Genomic DNA, 19,309 nt, shown 5'->3' with positions numbered 1-19,309 from the left:
TATAATAGGTTAATAACAGTAAGGTTCTCCCCACAGAGGTCAGTTCCATCTGAAATGTGTATGTCATCTGTGCTATAACAGTTTACAACAGGTTTATAACAGTAAGGTTCTCACCACAGGTCAGTTCCAACTGAAATCTGTACATAATCTGTGCTATAACAGTTTATAACAGGTTTATAACAGTAAGGTTCTCACCACAGAGGTCAGTTCCATCTGAAATGTGTATGTCATCTGTGCTATAACAGGTTTATATCAGTAAGGTTCTCACCACACAAGTCAGTTCCATCTGAAATGTGTATGTCATCTGTGCTATAACAGTTTATAACAGGTTTATAACAGTAAGGTTCTCACCACAGAGGTCAGGGCCATCTGAAAGCTGTATATCCTGGCGAGGCCAAAATCAGCCAGTTTGATCTGTCCTCCACTGGTGACCAAAATGTTCTGGGGTTTCAGGTCCCGGTGAACCACACGGTGTGAGTGCAGGAAGTCCAGTCCCTGCAGCAGTTGGTACATCATATCCTGTTAGGACAACACACATGGGCACTCAGACACAGTCTTAACAGGTACAACATGACACATGGACACTCAGACACAAGCTGTGTTTGAATACTCACACTAACAGCACTAACCGTACTATTTGTGGAATACATTTAGTATGTAGTATGCTTATTGGTCATAGTATGAATATATGTATTATGCTAAAAGTTTACGGACGTCGTACTACATTCGTCAAAATACAAAGTACTCTAGCAGTGGACACTATTTCCGTGCATTTAGGGCCCATAATGCAATTCTTCAGAAAATGGGCATGGCTTCACAACATTTTCAGATTTGAAGAAAATGGCGGAAAATATGCAGCCAAAGTCTGACGAGAGAGCATACAAATTCATTGCTTTAACTAATTATGACAAATGTTAAGAAAATGTTGAGCAATGTAATTTGACAATTTGTTAGCTGCGCTAGCCTTACGAACTGCATAGCATTTTATTACAGTAGTTGCTTGTATGTGTAACCGATGTGAAATGGCTAGTTAGTTAGCCGTGGTGCGCGCTAATAGCATTTCAATCAGTGACGTCACTCGCTCTGAGACCTGAAGTAGGGTTTCCCCTTGCGTTGCAAGGGCCGCGGCTTTTGTGGCGCGATGGGTAACGATGCTTCGGTGGGTGTCAGTTGTTGATGTGTGCAAGGGTCCCTGGTTCGAGCCCGGGTTGGGGCGAAGAGAGGGACGGAACCTACACTGTTACATATGCACCATATGTTAGCTAGCTACCTAACTTTAGTTGGCCACTAATACTTCAAACTTGCCAGTATATTAACTATATGCTATCTAACTAAACAACCCAACATTTATTGACTTGATTTTTCAAGTAATTCTTAGCTTAGCTAAGTGGTATAGTCGTTGTGCGTTCTCAATGAACATTGTTAAAGAAGTCGTAAAATGTCAAGCTCGTAATTTGTTAGCTATGCTAACAAGCTAGCAAGAAGTTGCATAGCAACAGTATCAAATTCCGGTAGACACATCGAAGCACTAGTACACTCAACTACAAGGATACCGTTCGTTTACAGTATACTAAAATTAACTAATAGTATATAGTATGTAGTATATACTCATTAAGTATGTAGTATACAGTATGTTAGTATGGGTATTCGAAAACAGACACAGTCTTAACAGGTACAACATGACACATGGACACAGACACAGTCTTAACAGGTACAACATGACACATGGACACAGACACAGTCTTAACAGGTTCAACAACACACATGGACACTGACAGTTTGTCATGATTTTACGGATACAAGACACATGGACACTGAAAAAAGACACCTGATATCCTTGGTATAGAGGGTTCAATGGTACTAAAACAAAAGGTCATTTTTAAAATGTGTGTTTTGTTGCTACACATTGGTGTTGGATGGTTCCCCCAATACTAATGCAGTTCATTATCATGTGTGTACAGTATGCATATCACTGTAATCTGTAAGGTAACGATAGTAAGAAACATTTATTTCTCTTCTAAATCAGCCAACGGGTCTCAGAACACTGAAAACCTAAATGAAAAGTCCCAGAGTGAAGTGAAATCACTGAGGCCTTGCATGCGGTGCAGCAGCTTGTCCACTAGGAAGAAAAGAGAACGTATCCCTTTAAAGCCCAAGTGTGGCAGATGTTGATAACTGACACAATTGTGGAGGGAGAGCAGAGCAGGAAATACATGTTGCTGTGAGGGTGTAGTTCTGATCTTTGGGCCCTGTTCCAAAAGTAGTGCACTACATAGGGAATAGGGTGCCATTTGGGTACTGCCTTGATCTGTTGGTGGTGGGCCTCTCTGCCTCCCTCCCTCTCTTCCTGCATCTGGCTGGACTGGAGCTGAGGTGGATTGTTCATTGGAGATCCACTCTTTCCAGCTGCAGCCAGGAACGGCCCCACAGTGGCCCTAATGCCCACAAGCACTCAGTCCAGGGAGAGAGAAATAAAGGTAAAAAGAGAGAGACTGAAATAGTCTAAGAGGAGGGCTAAACTGAAAGGGCTCAACGGCCATTTCTACTCTCTGGTGGAACTTGCACAACAACATAAGGACTGAACTGATGGTGATATCGGAGGGGGGCTGTTTGAGTGATAGAGACAGAGAGATGGGGAAGATTAAAAGAGAAAGAGAGAGAAAGAGGGACTCTCTCTCACAGTCCCGACATGAATCGACCTACTGCTGGGGTTGCAGCAGGCAGCAGTGCCCCCCCCCCCCCCACATCACCAAGACCTCACAAGTGACATGGACCTGGGCTTGCGGAGGGGCTCCATTCTCTGACCCTAGCAGCTGGTGAGTGATTAAAAGAGGTGAAACAATGGTCTGCACACTCAAGCAGAAAACATTTTCAAACGGGCGGGGCTGACCAGGGCTAAGGGGAGGGGACAGGAGCCTCTGCACGGAATAGAGAAGAGACAGGGCAGAGGGAATGTGTGTGTGTGTCTGTGTGTGTCTGTGTGCGGTGTGTGTGCGTGTGGTGTGTGTGTGTGCATGCGTAAGCAGTGTGTGTGAGGGTGCCTTGCGCAGGTCAGCCAGAGAGCGTAAACAGGCCTTCTTTTTTGCATCTCCATCCACCCGTAACCTAGGAGGCCAACAGACAGCGGCAGAGGCAGTTATTTAGGGAGTTGATACAATGGCATCGCCCCCATGAGTTCCTCTCTGCTTTAAATGGCCATTTGCGACATGTTTCCTTTCAACAGCATTTCCTACAAAACGCCAATTATCTCAGAAGTGTGACTTGAGGACAAACATACAAACAACAACAAGGCCCCCATGGCGCTCCATCGCCCCTCCCTGCTTCAGTTCATTCATATAAAAGTCATTCAGTAGTAGATGATGCAGGTGAAGATGAATGATGCCGTTGCTTGTCAAGAGTTAATAGATGTTTGTTGTTAATAACAATGTTTGTAGGGCTGGAGATAATGTCAAACTATCAGACTGACATTAATTAATATCTAGTCTCCAGTCTGCAGATGGTATGAGAAAACACCTGACCTGTTGCAAACCAATGTGACAGGAGGTGACACAGAGCAACGAGTTGCCCAACACCCTAACTGTCTATGACAGCACCTCGACCAGAGATAGCTAGCTAGGAAACACAAGGCAGGCGATACCCAAGAATAAAAATAAAAAAGCAGCCTAGAGACAAAGCAGTCAAAACATGGCATCCCCTAGTGCAGTCCCTTTTGTCATGCTAATAAGCAACACGCAGTCATATTGTTTTTTGTAACCGTGTGACAATACAGGACATCTGCCAGTTAGTGTAATGCTTCATTAACCAGGCTTTGATAGGGCCAGGCCTGGAGACGGGGAAGGATGGGGGATCTGGGGGTGGAGGGGCACGAAGCCCAGCGTTAGCCCAGCCGCACTCTCCAAGGCTGGGGGAGGCTGCGGGACAGAGACCGGCTGCTTGATGTCCTTCCAGCTCATTTGATTCCCGGAGCCTCTTTGATCAATTACCATACGGTGGGTCTGACTGTAGGTCTGAAAGGGGGCAGTGGGGGGTGGGGGTCTGCAATCTGGTGTCCTCTGGTCTGGAGGAGTGTTACTGTGCAGTGTCCACTGTCATGGAAATAAAAGGGACGGTGCCACTGTCATCGCTCCAGCTGCTGTTTGGATGTTGAAAATGAATGGGAGAGATCTCTCTCCCGCTCAACAAGTGGTCTTCCATGCTTGCTTTCAAATCAAATCAAATTTGATTAGTCACATGTGCCGAATACAACAGGTGTAGACCTTACAGTGAAATGCTTACTTATGAGCCCCTAACTGACAGTGCAGTTTCAAAAAATACGGATAAGAATAAGAGATAAAAGTAACAAGTAATTAAAGAGCAGCAGTAAAAAAGAACAATAGATACAGGGGGGTGCCGGTGCAGAGTCAATGTGCGGGGGCACCGGTTAGTTGAGGTAGTATGTACAGTTGAAGTCGGAAGTTTACATACGCTTAGGTTGGAGTCATTAAAACTCGTTTTTCAATTTAAAGCAACGCTACCAAATACTAATTGAGTGTATGTAAACTTCTGACCCACTGGGAATGTGATGAAAGAAATAAAAGCTGAAATAAATCATTCTCTCTACTATTATTCTGACATTTCACATTCTTAAAATAAAGTGGTGATCCTAACTGACCTAAGACAGGGAATTTTTACTAGGATTAAATGTCAGGAATTGTGGAAAACTGAGTTTAAATGTATTTGGCTAAGGTGAGGTGAATAAATAGAGAGAGACTAACTGTCTAGAGGGAAAGAGGTGAATAAATACAGAGAGAGACTAACTGTCTAGAGGGAAAGAGGTTAATAAATACAGAGAGAGACTAACTGTCTAGAGGGAAAGAGGTGAATAAATACAGAGAGAGACTAACTGTCTAGAGGGAAAGAGGTTAATAAATACAGAGAGAGACTAACTGTCTAGAGGGAAAGAGGTTAATAAATACAGAGAGACTAACTGTCTAGAGGGAAAGAGGTTAATAAATACAGAGAGAGACTAACTGTCTAGAGGGAAAGAGGTTAATAAATACAGAGAGAGACTAACTGTCTAGAGGGAAAGAGGTTAATAAATACAGAGAGAGACTAACTGTCTAGAGGGAAAGAGGTTAATAAATACAGAGAGAGACTAACTGTCTAGAGGGAAAGAGGTTAATAAATACAGAGAGAGACTAACTGTCTAGAGGGAAAGAGGTTAATAAATACAGAGAGACTAACTGTCTAGAGGGAAAGAGGTTAATAAATACAGAGAGAGACTAACTGTCTAGAGGGAAAGAGGTTAATAAATACAGAGAGAGACTAACTGTCTAGAGGGAAAGAGGTTAATAAATACAGAGAGAGACTAACTGTCGAGAGAGAAAGAGATTGCCATCACTTCCGCTTCCTACCTTTTGTGGATACTGGGTCTGTGTTTCAAATGGCACCCTATTCCCTACATAGTGCATAGGCCCTGGTCAAAAGTAGTGCGCTATATATGGAATAGGGTGACATTTCAGATGCACTCTAGCAAATAACTGGATTACTTCCGGATTAGTCTGATAGTCAGGATGACTTCTGGTTTGTTAGTGTGTTTGGCCCTGAAGGCAATTCTTTAGCCTACAGGAAATTGAGGTTTGACACACGATGAGACACTGCACATAAAGAAATGCCTTCTGTCAGTGTCACCTAGTTCTGTCAATCCATATGATTACACACACTCACAGATGCACACACACACACACGCACACACAAACACACACACACACAGAGAGCGTCTCCTCCTTTAGATACACAGTGAAGTGAGGGACCAGAATGAAAATAGAAAAGCCGAGGCCCTCTAATTAGGACCCAATATGCCACATGTGCTGCCCTTCAAAAAGCCTGAATGCTGTCTGATGTTTGGGAGTTCCATCCTCAGTTCCTGTCTGGGCCAGGAAGAAATATTGCCAGGATACTTAGCAAAAACAAGGTCCACATATTCATAGACCTTACAAGTACAGTAGGGCATTTTCAATTTAGTGTAAACTTACTAAGAAGTTGCCCCTAGACAGACTCACTTTGATAGTTTCAGGTGGCACCCCAGGATCAGGGGCTTTTTCCAGGTACGTGGTCAAGTCCTGGTCAACGTGCTCAAAGACCAGGGTCAGCTTGGTCTCGCGGTCGCTCCGAGACACAGTACACACATCAAACAGTCTGCAGAGAGAGAGGCAGAGTGAACACTGCTGCTTAGCATGGTTAATGTCAGTCAGATATCATGGTAACACTTATATAAAATCATCTATAAAGGGTTTGTAAAAGGATCGCAAGTAGTCCATAAAATAGTTCACAAGTAAATAGAGGTTATAAAGTCATCAGTCTTTAATTTAAGAGGAATAACAAAGTATTTTCATTTATAACCACCATCTATGACAAACCATATTTTCCAGTGTAAACTTGCTTCTGAAATATAGATAGACACTTGATAGGATCCCTAGCATAATTCAAAACCTGAGAGAGATCTAATCTATTTAAACAATCTAGCTTCAGTTAGGGGGAGAAATGTGTTTATAGTGTCAGTTAACTGTCCAGGGACCGGTTTCCCAAAAGCATCCAAAGCATAGGATCCTATGGTTCTAAGATGAACTTAACCTTACAATGCTTTTTGGAAACCAGGCCCAGACTAGTTTTCCTGACAGTTTTGAAAGAATGCAAGCAATGCTTTCACATACTGGGCCTTGTTAGCTAAACGATAGGAACCGATCTGAAATTCCTTACTCGTGACTGATGGACATTTTGGCAACATGATCTCCTAGCCCTTATTCCAGTATGTGTGCAATAGCGGACTTCACAGTACAGTAGCCACAATAGGATCAGTTGAGAGTTGAACACCTTGACAGAGTGATTGATTTGGCATTCGCATTATTAAAAACATGCTGTAACTGTAACCGGCCAGGCTGATACTGATTACTGCATTGTTGGGTTTAGAGTTTACAAGAAAGGCATTTCACTGTGCTTGTGCACGTGACATTAAAACTTGAAACTTGAATCCAGGTCTCCTGCATGCCACAAGACCCCTTAGTCCACTGAGCTAAACGCCTAGGCAATATATCTGGGAGCAAACGCAACGCTTCAGGTCTCAGACAAGGTCACACATCAAGAGAGCATACACTAAATGTACAAATGTATGTGGACACCCCTTCAAATTAGTGGATTCTGCTATTTCAGCCACACCCGTTGCTGACAGGTGTATAAAATAGAGCACACAGCCATGCAATCTCCATAGACAAACATTGGCAGTAGAATGGCCTTACTGAAGAGCTCAGTGACTTTCAACATGGCACCGTCATAGGATGCCACCTTTCCAACACGTCAGTTCATCAAATTCCTGCCCTGCTAGAGCTTCCCCGGTCAACTGTAAGTTTTGTTATTGTCAGGTGGAAACGTTTAGGAACAACAACGGCTCAGCCGTGAAGTAGAAGTTCTGTCCTCGGTTGCAAAACTCACTACCGAGTTCCAAACTGCCTCTGGAAACAACATCAGCACAATAACTGTTCGTTGGGAGCCTCATGAAATGGGTTTCCATGGCAGAGCAGCCGCACACAAGCCTACGATCACCGTGCGCAATGCCAAGCGTCGGCTGGAGTGGTATAAAACTCGCCGCCATTGGACTCTGGAGCAGTGGAAACACATTCTCTGGAGTGATGAATCACGCTTCCCCATCTGACAGTCCGATGGACTAATCTCGGTTTGGCGAATGCCAGGAGAACGCTACCTATCCCAATGCACAGTGCCAACAATAAAGTTTGGTGGAGGAGGAATAATGGTATGGGGCTGTTTTTCATGGTTCAGGCCCCTTAGTTCCAGTGAAGGGAAATCTTAACTCTACAGCATACAATGACATTCCAGACAATTCTGTGCTTCCAACTTTGTGGCAACAGTTTGGGGAAGGCACTTTCCTGCTTCAGCATGACAATGCCCCCATGCACAAAGCAAGGTCCATACAAAACTGGTTTGTCGATATCGGTGTGGAAGAACTTGACTGGCCCACACAGAGCCCTGACCTCAAACCCATCAAACATCTTTGGAATGAATTGGAACACCGACTGCGAGCCAGGCCTAATCGCCCAACATCAGTGCCCGACCTCACTAATTGTCTTGAGGCTGAATGGAAGCAAGTCCCCGCAGCAATGTTCCAACATCTAGTGGAAAGCCTTCCCAGAAGAGTGGAGGCTGTTATAGCAGCAAAGAGGAGGCCAATTCCATATTAATGCCCATGATTTTGGAATGAGATGTTCGACGAGCAGGTGTCCACATACTTTTGGTCATGTAGTGTAGTTCCGACCCATCTCCTTTAGGCATGTTTAGCCTCCTGCCCACTAACCCTATCCTTTAGCCTCCTGCCCACTAACCCTATCCTTTAGCCTCCTGCCCACTAACCCTATCCTTTAGCCTCCTGCTCACTAACCCTATCCTTTAGCCTCCTGCTCACTAACCCTATCCTTTAGCCTCCTGCCCACTAACCCTATCATTTAGCCTCCTGCTCACTAACCCTATCCTTTAGCCTCCTGCTCACTAACCCTATAATTTAGCCTCCTGCTCACTAACCCTATCATTTAGCCTCCTGCTCACTAACCCTATCCTTTAGCCTCCTGCCCACTAACCCTATCCTTTAGCATCCTGCCCACTAACCCTATCATTTAGCCTCCTGCCCACTAACCCTATCCTTCAGCCTCCTGTTCACTAACCCTATCCTTTAGCCTCCTGCTCACTAACCCTATCCTTTAGTCTCCTGCCCACTAACCCTATCATTTAGCCTCCTGCCCACTAACCCTATCCTTCAGCCTCCTGTTCACTAACCCTATCCTTTAGCCTCCTGCTCACTAACCCTATCCTTTAGTCTCCTGTTCACTAACCCTATCCTTTAGCCTCCTGCCCACTAACCCTATCCTTTAGCCTCCTGCTCACTAACCCTATCCTTCAGCCTCCTGCTCACTAACCCTATCCTTTAGCCTCCGGCCCACTAACCCTATCATTTAGCCTCCTGCTCACTAACCCTATCCTTTAGCCTCCTGCCCACTAACCCTATCCTTTAGCCTCCGGCCCCCTAACCCTATCCTTTAGCCTCCTGCCCACTAACCCTATCATTTAGCCTCCTGCTCACTAACCGTATCCTATAGCCTCCATCCTGACAACGCCAATAATAATGTTGTAGCTACATTATATCTATTTTAAGAGGGAAACCCTTGGCGACTCCTGAGCATCCAACACAATACATCAACATTGTGGTTGTAGGCGACAAACCGAGCCCAAACATACAGATTATTTGGGCAGTTGTGCCATGGGGAAGCGTTGGTGAAAGCCTAGAGAAGACGTCCAGTGTCAACCTCAAAGAGCCGAGGACGACGACAAAGATTCCTTCAGGAGCACCAGGGCAACGCGTGATGAGTCATGGCAACTGAAGCAGTCTGGACTGCCCATGACCGACCACTAGATGTGGTTGAGCAGCATCTCTCACCATGGCAACCAATCAGTGTGTGTGACAAGAACATGAATGGAATTTATCCACTCACTGACATCGCTCTATCATTGCTTCAATGACACTATGGGGCCAATAAGGTCCCTATCCCACGTAGCTTTTATGCAGTAATTCTTAGATTTATTTTAAAATATGTCATATTTACAGTGAAATCTGTATTTCAATAGCTTCAAATATTTCAAAAGAGTCAATGGGTCTGTAGTAATAACAGTAAAATTGCAGTTGATGTCTGTGTAATCTCTGTGAATTGTCTTGAAGTAAAGCATGGGAAAGCTGGTAGTCCTTTTCTTCTTTCCCTTGTAGCCTAAAGGGAATATGCACTGTGCCACACCCCCTGTTAACAAAGGCTTGGAAATCCTGCACTGAGGATTCAAGGTATTATTGCCATACGCCCATGATGTCACAGAACGAGCGAGCCACCCTGTTGGAAACTTGGGGTTAAACGCCCCTCAGAACCGTGATTGTTCCACTACAATGCAGCCTCTCGCCAGACACTGAGCATATGGGATGACTAATGGGTGTCATTCTTAAACATCCAGGGGTTGGCAGGCCTGTAGTTACACAGTAGGTCCAGAATGCACACTGCTCTGTGCTCACTCTCTCCCGCGCTGTTTAGCTTTACAGAGAGACCAGACCAGACGCCCTTTGGTGTGGATTTGAGCTTGGGCTAACGTATAGGAACCAGAATTTTACAGAATGGGAGAAATTAGCATACCACAAAGTATAGGGAGTAAGGACACATTTTGTGTCATCATTTAAATCTGTCGAACCTTCGATACACGGAATCTCTATGAAGAATATATTAATTTATTCAGATGAAGAGAATAATAGAGGCTGTAGTGTGACCAGCAGGGCTTAGAATAACATTTGTACAGTATTATTAAAAAGTTTAATCCAAAAGCACTCAATCTCTCATTATAAGCTAAATGGCAAGGTTAGACCTTGAGCTGGGCCGGTAAATGACGTGGTTTCTCTGCCGAACTGAACTGACCTCCAAATTGGACCATGGGAGTATACAGCTGCAAAGCATAACAACCCCTGTATGTTGTCTTGTGGCCTGGAGGATTAAAAACAACACATCTTATATGTAGACTACTGGAATGGGGGCAAAATCAGCCCAATACAGTATCTCTTAGTGTGACTCGATGCACAAAATGGTTCTTTCTTATCATTCCCAACAGCAGTTCCTTGACTTTTCTGTGAAATTCCACTCTAACCAGCGATGGGGATGACTTTACCCATGATTTATTTAGGTTATTAATCTGGTGAACAGATATCACCCAAGAATGTCTGTCACAGGTGCTGCACACAAAGAATCCTTCCACACACCAAGCTGTATTAAACATAATGTACAGTCTACTGTATGGCACTATAGTATCACCAGGATCAAAATGGGGTTTGTAGTTGTACATCACAAAACAACAACTTTTCCAAAGGTCAATAAGGCAACTCCATAAACCGCTGTAAGGCATTATGCAGTAATTTGTTGGTTGCAACCTGGTCTCAGAGCATTTTTTATTATTCTCGATGTAAATCTGAAAGACTCCATTTAGTATGATATATTATGTTTCGTATGGTATGTATTCATTTGTGGATGTCCATCACCTATTTCATCTGATAATGTATGTTAGGAATTACAATTTGTATTATATGTTACGAATTTGCAAAATGTACAATATGTTACTAATTTGCTAAATGTACAATATGTTATGAATTTGCAAAACATATGATATGTTACAAACTCTAGCTAGGTGGCTAGGGAAAGGGGGATACCTAGTCAGTTGTACAACTGAACGCATTCAACCCAACCCCTCTGAATCAGAGAGGTGCGGGGGGCTGCCATAATTGACATCCATGTCTTCGGCACCTGGGAAACAGTGGTTTAACTGCCTTGTTCAGGTGCAGAATGACAGATTGTTACCTTGTCAGCTCAGGGATTTGAGCCAGCAACCTTTCGATTACTGACCCAACACTCTAACCACTAGGCTACCTGCTGCCCTATGGCTAGGTGGCTTACATTAGCTAGCTCACTAACGTTAGCTAGGCTAGGGTTTAGGGTTAGGGTTAAGGTTAAGTTTAGGAGGTTAACCCCAAGAGTCGATGTCCGCGCCCCACATAAATCGAATTAGCATAATACAAAAATCCCCATACAAATCTGTCAGTTTAAGCCAGAAATATCTGTTTCTGCATTGGATGCGTCTCAATCCACCGCATCCGCCGATGTCGCACTTCCTCATCTGCGGTGAAAGGTGACAGAGCTAGAGCATCTGCGGTGAAAGGTGACAGAGCTAGAGCATCTGCGGTGAAAGGTGACAGAGCTAGACCATGAGGCATCCCGAAAATCGGTCTTCCGACAAAATTGTATGTAGCATCTGAACAGTGTGGCCTAGAAACTATTATGACCCCTCTATGGAAAGATCACGAACACGATGGTGTTCTCTGTTTGCTCTACAACCCCCACAAGCGTCTTGGGACTCATCTGAAGTCGGTACAGCCAATCTGCCAACTTCTGTCTGTAGAGTCCGAACAGTTTGGGATACACATTAATACGACCCCTCTGCAGAAAGATGAGACTCTCACAAACACGTACATGCCAGTTTTGCTCTAGGACAACCACGGGCCTCACAAGACTTGACTAAAGGTCCCCCGGTAACAGAAGTAAAGTATATATGGAGACTGTTTAGTACCAAAAATAAGGGGTTAAATACATGTAAAAAAAAAAATTGCAAACGTTATTTATACACCTGTCAGCAATGGGTGTGGCTGAAATAGTCCACTAATAATCCACTAATTTGAAGGGGTGTCCACATACGTTTTATATATATAGTGTATTTACAGTATAGAGACTGTTTTGTGCCAAAAATATGGGGTTACAAAAATGTACAAACAAAAAATGCTAACTTTCCTGATCTTTCTTATATCGCTCAGATATAGGACAGACACTTCAGAAGAAACTTCCTACAGATTTTTTTGGGGGACTAGCTATTGTTCCATGTAGTGAATTTGTTATTCAATGCGTTTGTATGGGCTAATAGCAGTAAGGCCAAAAATATTTTTTTCATCAAATATTTTTTTTTATACTTCAAAGGGTCTTAAAATTCTTTATCAAATAGTTAATGATCCTTGGTATGACCTTCTTAAAACTATTCCATATTGTTTAGTAGAACCCCCCTGCACCCCACCCCTCCCCCAGCTTAAAACTATTCCATATAGTTTAGTAGAACCCCCCTGCACCCCACCCCTCCCCTGGCTTAAAACTATTCCATATAGTTTAGTAGAACCCCCCTGCACCCCACCCCTCCCCCAGCTTAAAACTATTCCATATAGTTTAGTAGAACCCCCCTGCACCCCACCCCTCCCCCAGCTTAAAACTATTCCATATAGTTTAATAGAACCCCCTGCACCCCACCCCTCCCCCAGCTTAAAACTATTCCATATAGTTTAGTAGAACCCCCCTGCACCCCACCCCTCCCCCAGCTTAAAACTATTCCATATAGTTTAGTAGAACCCCCCTGCGCCCCACCCCCTCCCCCAGCTTAAAACTATTCCATATAGTTTAGTAGAACCCCCCTGCACCCCACCCCCTCCCCCAGCTTAAAACTATTCCATATAGTTTAGTAGAACCCCCTGCACCCCACCCCTCCCCCAGCTTAAAACTATTCCATATAGTTTAGTAGAACCCCCATACACCCCACCCCCTCCCCCAGCTTAAAACTATTCCATATAGTTTAGTAGAACCCCCCTGCACCCCACCCCTCCCCCAGCTTAAAACTATTCCATATAGTTTAGTAGAACCCCCCTGCACCCCACCCCTCCCCTGGCTTAAAACTATTCCATATAGTTTAGTATCAAACGTAACATATCATACTAAATGAAGTGTCTCGGTATTACGTACAGATCATACTAAATGCTCTGAGACTAGGTTGTTTAAAGAGATACATATCATGGGTTATAATAGCATATGGTTGAAAAGATAATGTACATCTGGGACCTTGTTAGATGCACCCCCCTCTCCATCTCTTCTTACCTGACCACGTTGGGGTGTTCGAATGCCTCCAGTTGCCTCAGTACCGCCACCTCACGGATGGTCGAGAGGGGCATCCCTTCCTCCTCCGTCTGCACCCGAACTCGTTTTAGGGCTACAAAGCGTCCCTCGTTCTTCAAATCTCGTGCCTTGTACACCTTTCCATACGCACCTTCCCCAATCTCGGCGACGGGCTCGTACTGTTGTGCTACACTTTCTTTGTCCATTTTTGCGTCTTTTTTCTTGTTGAGAATATTGCGGAGAATCCCAACGAACGTAACGAGCCAGGGTTATTACAAAGCCATCCTCACAGAAAATAGTTTTTGGCGCAATGCAATGCCTAAATTAAAGGAAGACAGAGGTAGCAGAGGTAACATCGTATATGTCTGTCTGTTTTTGGTCAAACGGAGGTCCACAACATTGTGTTATCAAGTTTAGTTTTATTCCGACTATCAACACTACAACCCCGATGCGTTCTACTTGATCCACTCCCACTTCATTACGCGTATGAATCTCTTGTCCTAGTTACCTCACATCACACAACATCTGGCATCTCAAAAAAAAAATACAGTTTTTAAAACAATTTTACATAAGTTCTCTAAGTGCAGAATGCAGTACATATTACAACAATAAGGTCATCTTTATGTTCACGCGTAATCACAGATATGTAGACGAATGAGTCAGAAAAACAAGCAAACCAACTTGAAAGAATACAATATAAACTCTGCAAACTCAGTAAAATTATTATATATTATTATACAAATATTTTTTCCAGCCTCCGATATCTTTTCCCAAATGTGTCCAGTCTATTATGGTTTATTATAGGCGACAAACTTTTGCGAGCACGTGGTTGTCTACTGATTGTATTGTCTGAACTTCCTATAGTCCATTTAACCACATCTCTCATTTTCCATGTCATTAATAGTGTTGTGGTTTAATAATGCAACATTTTCGCTATGCGTTTTGTGCACGGCAACTTTTTTTAAATATATAAACGTTTAAAATAGCCTACAACAATTAAAACATTGAGCATCGTAATTGGCAACTCGTGCTTTTAAAATATCACAATAAAGGACATGCATGCAACATACATTTTTCTACACAAAAAAGTAAAATATGAATATTTCAGCCTACCTTATTTTATGTTATCAGTGAAAGTCGCAATTGGTCGTGTCCATGAATTTATGAAACATGCCCCCTTTGGATAAATGTTCACACTAAGACACAACACATCACAGATCCCTCACTGTCACGCCGGGCCACACAGGTAGTCGGATGGTGCACGCTTCTGTAACCCCCATCCCTCAGCAGTAGGCTTCCCACCTCTGCAACTGCAGCTCACGCAAAGCAACTATAATACCGGGGGGAGGGGGTATGCCTTACACAACAACACAGTGCCTACTGCAACCTTTTTTTTAGGGGGGGTTCATAGGACAAAAGCGTGATATATTCTCCAAGCCACGCTTTTCTCCGTTTTTCCCCGTTTTAACTCTCTTTTCCCCATTTATCCCGGGATATGCAACGCTTGCCTGTGAGCTCCGTCTCTTCTTCGCTTTCCCACGCTGGCTGAATGTGCCTTGACCCCCTTCAGATAAGTTTGACACAGAGCAGGAACATTTCCGCATTCCTCCCGACTACAAAGACTAACCGCCTCCTTTTAAGTTATGTTGCCCTCCTTGGTTCTTTATCATTCATAGTTCTCTCTCGGGTTTGTCTCGGTGTCAAAACCAGCAGAACGACAGGGGGGAAATCTGGGCGGCAAGAAACGTTTATTTGATGGAACATTCGATCTATCCGGGCCATTGAAAACTATTCCATTGACAATACACCAGCGGGGAAGAAGGGTGACAAGCAAGCCTTTGGCCCATAAGGTCAGGTTCGGTTCAAGGACTAGTGACTTGGGTTGTGTCAGGGGGTGATTCTCCCAATGACTGTATGGATTCTGGCAACGCACCCCTTCAAGGGTGGTCATTTTCAATGTTTTCAATGCTTCATCTTCACGTGAGATGCCCCCCATGAGTTTTTTTTGTGGACCCCACCCCCAACAAAGTTGCCCATCCCTGGCCTAGGTGATAGTCATTTTAGATTTTTTTTAAAATACCGGTATGTAAATTATCTAATTAAAATATGTATATTATTATCATTTTGGCACATAAAATATCGAGGAACATAAATATGTTATGTCTTTCAAAAGTGGGATGAAAAGTGATTTATCCAAAATTGTTATGAGATTTCTGTTAGGCATCTTTCAGTTGTGATAATACGATATATAATTGAATAATAAAAAACTAATTCAACAATAACTTTTTGGTTTGTTATGCATGTCAATGGATATTCTGTTCATTACATGTTCTTTAGAATGAATCCATGGGCTTTTGTGACAATCAGTGACAATAGATTTAGTATCTGGTAGCTTATAACTTTGATAAACCTTTTTTTCTTCTAAATCTATTGAAGTGTCACAAAGTAACCTATAGCTGTGGGTCATGGCTAGAAAGGATACAGCTTTTGTCAAATTTACGTCAAAAGGTTTTTGGTTATTTTTATTTTTGCTAAACCTAACCATTTTTCTAACCTTAGCCTAATTATTCTAACCTGCTACGTTAATTATCCTAACCTGCTACGTTAATTATCCTAACCTGCTACGTTAATTATCCTAACCTGCTACGTTAATTATCCTAACCTGCTATGTTAATTATCCTAACCTGCTACGTTAATTATCCTAACCTGCTATGTTAATTATCCTAACCTGCTATGTTAATTATCCTAACCTGCTATGTTAATTATCCTAACCTGCTACGTTAATTATCCTAACCTGCTACGTTAATTATCCTAACCTGCTACGTTAATTATCCTAACCTGCTACGTTAATTATCCTAACCTGCTACGTTAATTATCCTAACCTGCTACGTTAATTATCCTAACCTGCTATGTTAATTATCCTAACCTGCTGAGTAAGTTCTCTTAACCTGCTATGTTAATTATCCTAACCTGCTATGTTAATTATCCTAACCTGCTATGTTAATTATCCTAACCTGCTATGTTAATTATCCTAACCTGCTATGTTAATTATCCTAACCTGCTATGTTAATTATCCTAACCTGCTATGTTAATTATCCTAACCTGCTACGTTAATTATCCTAACCTGCTATGTTAATTATCCTAACCTGCTATGTTAATTATCCTAACCTGCTATGTTAATTATCCTAACCTGCTACGTTAATTATCCTAACCTGCTACGTTAATTATCCTAACCTGCTACGTTAATTATCCTAACCTGCTACGTTAATTATCCTAACCTGCTACGTTAATTATCCTAACCTGCTACGTTAATTATCCTAACCTGCTATGTTAATTATCCTAACCTGCTGAGTAAGTTCTCTTAACCTGCTATGTTAATTATCCTAACCTGCTATGTTAATTATCCTAACCTGCTATGTTAATTATCCTAACCTGCTATGTTAATTATCCTAACCTGCTGAGTAAGTTCTCTTAAGCTGCTACAAAAAGTAAAATCTGACAAAAGCTGTATCCTTTCTCGTCAAAACCATAAAAACTTTTTTCTGGATCCTGGTCCTACCTGAACCTTTATGGTTTAGACTGGAGCATAACATGACGAGACTTGATGTCAGATTATCCTCATGAAAGATGCCTTAGTATCATACCTTTCATTAAAGGAGAGCAGGAGACGAAAGTTCCAACAAACATTTCCTCAGAAAGTTCTCTTGAGTACTGCTATCATTTTGATAAAGTGTGTATAAGAATGTAAGACTTTTGATTATAATTTGATTTCAATGGAAAAAGTAGGGGGTGGGGGGGTGGGGGGATTGGAGGGCAAAATGAATCTGAAGTAGCCAATCCCACCCACCCTAGCCAATCCAAAATGCATCACTAGCATTACAAAGAAAGCACACAATACAGGCAATGCATTCTGAACCAATAACTATAAACGTGGACATTTCTATTGTAGCATCATCATTGTTTGCTTTACATGAACGCCGAGAGAGCCATCCCCCAGATTTAATACATTAGAATGCATACTCCTTGGGCTGAAAAACAAACCAATTAAATTCCTCTGTTGTGTGTGGTAAGTAAGTACAGACACACATGCACACACACACAAACACACACATAACCATGCTCATTGCGATTGTAACGTTGAAACATTAATAACGTTCTCACATTATTCTCTGCAAAAATGAATACTCTGCAAAAATGAATTGTAAACACAGGGCACATACGCTTGGGAATCTCCTATCTATAAATCTATGAATATTAATTTCATAATTCGTCAGCATTCATCTGTTCTACTTCTATGCGTTTGTTGTTTGTGGTTATTCTATTACTATAGATTCAGGCATAACACAGAGGTCAAGGGGATATAACACAGAGGTCAAGGTGTTATAACTCAGAGCTCAAGGTATTATAACTCAGAGGTAAGATTCTATAACTCAGAGGTAAATGTGTTATAACGCACAGGTAAATGTGTTATAACTCAGAGGTGAAAGTGGTATAATTCAGAGGTAAATGTGTTATAACAGAGAGGTAAAGATTCTTTAACACAGAGGTAAATGTGTAATAACTCAGAGGTAAACATGTTATAACTCAGAGGTCAAGGTGTCATAACTCAGAGGTCAAGGTGTTATAACTCAGAGGTAAATGTGTTAGAACACAGAGGTAAATGTGTTATAACGCACAGGTAAATGTGTTATAACTCAGAGGTGAAAGTGGTATAATTCAGAGGTAAATGTGTTATAACAGAGACGTAAAGATTCTTTAACAGAGGTAAATGTGTAATAACTCAGAGGTAAACATGTTGTAACTCAGAGGTCAAGGTGTAATAACTCAGAGGTAAATGTGTTATAACTCAGAGGTAAATGTGTTATCAGTGGTGTAAACTACCTAAGTACAAATACCTATAACTCAGAGGTAAATGTGTTATAACACACAGGTAAAGGTGTAATAACTCAGAGGTAAATGTCTTATAACTCAGAGGTAATTGTGTTGTAACACATGTAAAGGTGGTAAAACTCAGAGGTAAATGTGTTATAACTCAGAGGTAAATGTATTATAAAACACAGGTAAAGGTGTAATAACTCAGAGGTAAAGGTGTTATAACACACAGGTAAAGGTGTAATAACTCAGAGGTAAATGTCTTATAACTCAGAGGTAATTGTGTTGTAACACATGTAAAGGTGGTAAAACTCAGAGGTAAATGTGTTATAACTCAGAGGTAAATGTATTATAAAACACAGGTAAAGGTGTAATAACTCAGAGGTAAAGGTGTAATAACTCAGAGGTAAATGTGTTATAACTCAGAGGTAAATGTGTTATCAGTGGTGTAAACTACCTAAGTACAAATACCTATAACTCAGAGGTAAATGTGTTATAACACACAGGTAAAGGTGTAATAACTCAGAGGTAAATGTCTTATAACTCAGAGGTAATTGTGTTGTAACACATGTAAAGGTGGTAAAACTCAGAGGTAAATGTGTTATAACTCAGAGGTAAATGTATTATAAAACACAGGTAAAGGTGTAATAACTCAGAGGTAAAGGTGTAATAACTCAGAGGTAAATGTGTTATAACTCAGAGGTAAATGTGTTATCAGTGGTGTAAACTACCTAAGTACAAATACTTATAACTCAGAGGTAATTGTGCTATAACACACAGGTAAAGGTGTAATAACTCAGAGGTGTAGAACAATAGTAACGGTGGAACACAAGCTGATAAACAAAATAGGTGATTTATATGCTCCTTGAGTTTAGACCTCAATAACTTCTCTG

General features: G+C 42.0%; 1 protein-coding gene across 1 annotated transcript in view; it reads right to left on the bottom strand.

Annotated features, from left to right (window-relative positions):
- LOC115174024 (cyclin-dependent kinase 6) overlaps positions 1-15,413 on the bottom strand; it is an 83,565-nt gene extending 68,152 nt beyond the window's left edge. Inside the window, exons 1-4 of the mRNA XM_029732625.1 lie at positions 14,658-15,413; positions 13,527-13,863; positions 6,042-6,177; positions 352-519 (exon numbers count right to left, since the gene is read on the bottom strand). Coding sequence (XP_029588485.1) covers positions 352-519; positions 6,042-6,177; positions 13,527-13,750 — 528 coding nt within the window. The 5' untranslated portion in view covers positions 13,751-13,863; positions 14,658-15,413. The remainder of the gene's footprint in view (positions 1-351; positions 520-6,041; positions 6,178-13,526; positions 13,864-14,657) is intronic.
- Between the last annotated feature and the right edge of the window lie 3,896 nt (positions 15,414-19,309).

The sequence above is a fragment of the Salmo trutta genome, chromosome 34, assembly GCF_901001165.1.
Source record: "Salmo trutta chromosome 34, fSalTru1.1, whole genome shotgun sequence".
In the NCBI taxonomy this organism is placed as follows: Eukaryota; Metazoa; Chordata; class Actinopteri; order Salmoniformes; family Salmonidae; genus Salmo; species Salmo trutta.
Note: the sequence above shows the minus strand (reverse complement) of the source record. Positions and strands in the feature narration are given on the sequence as shown.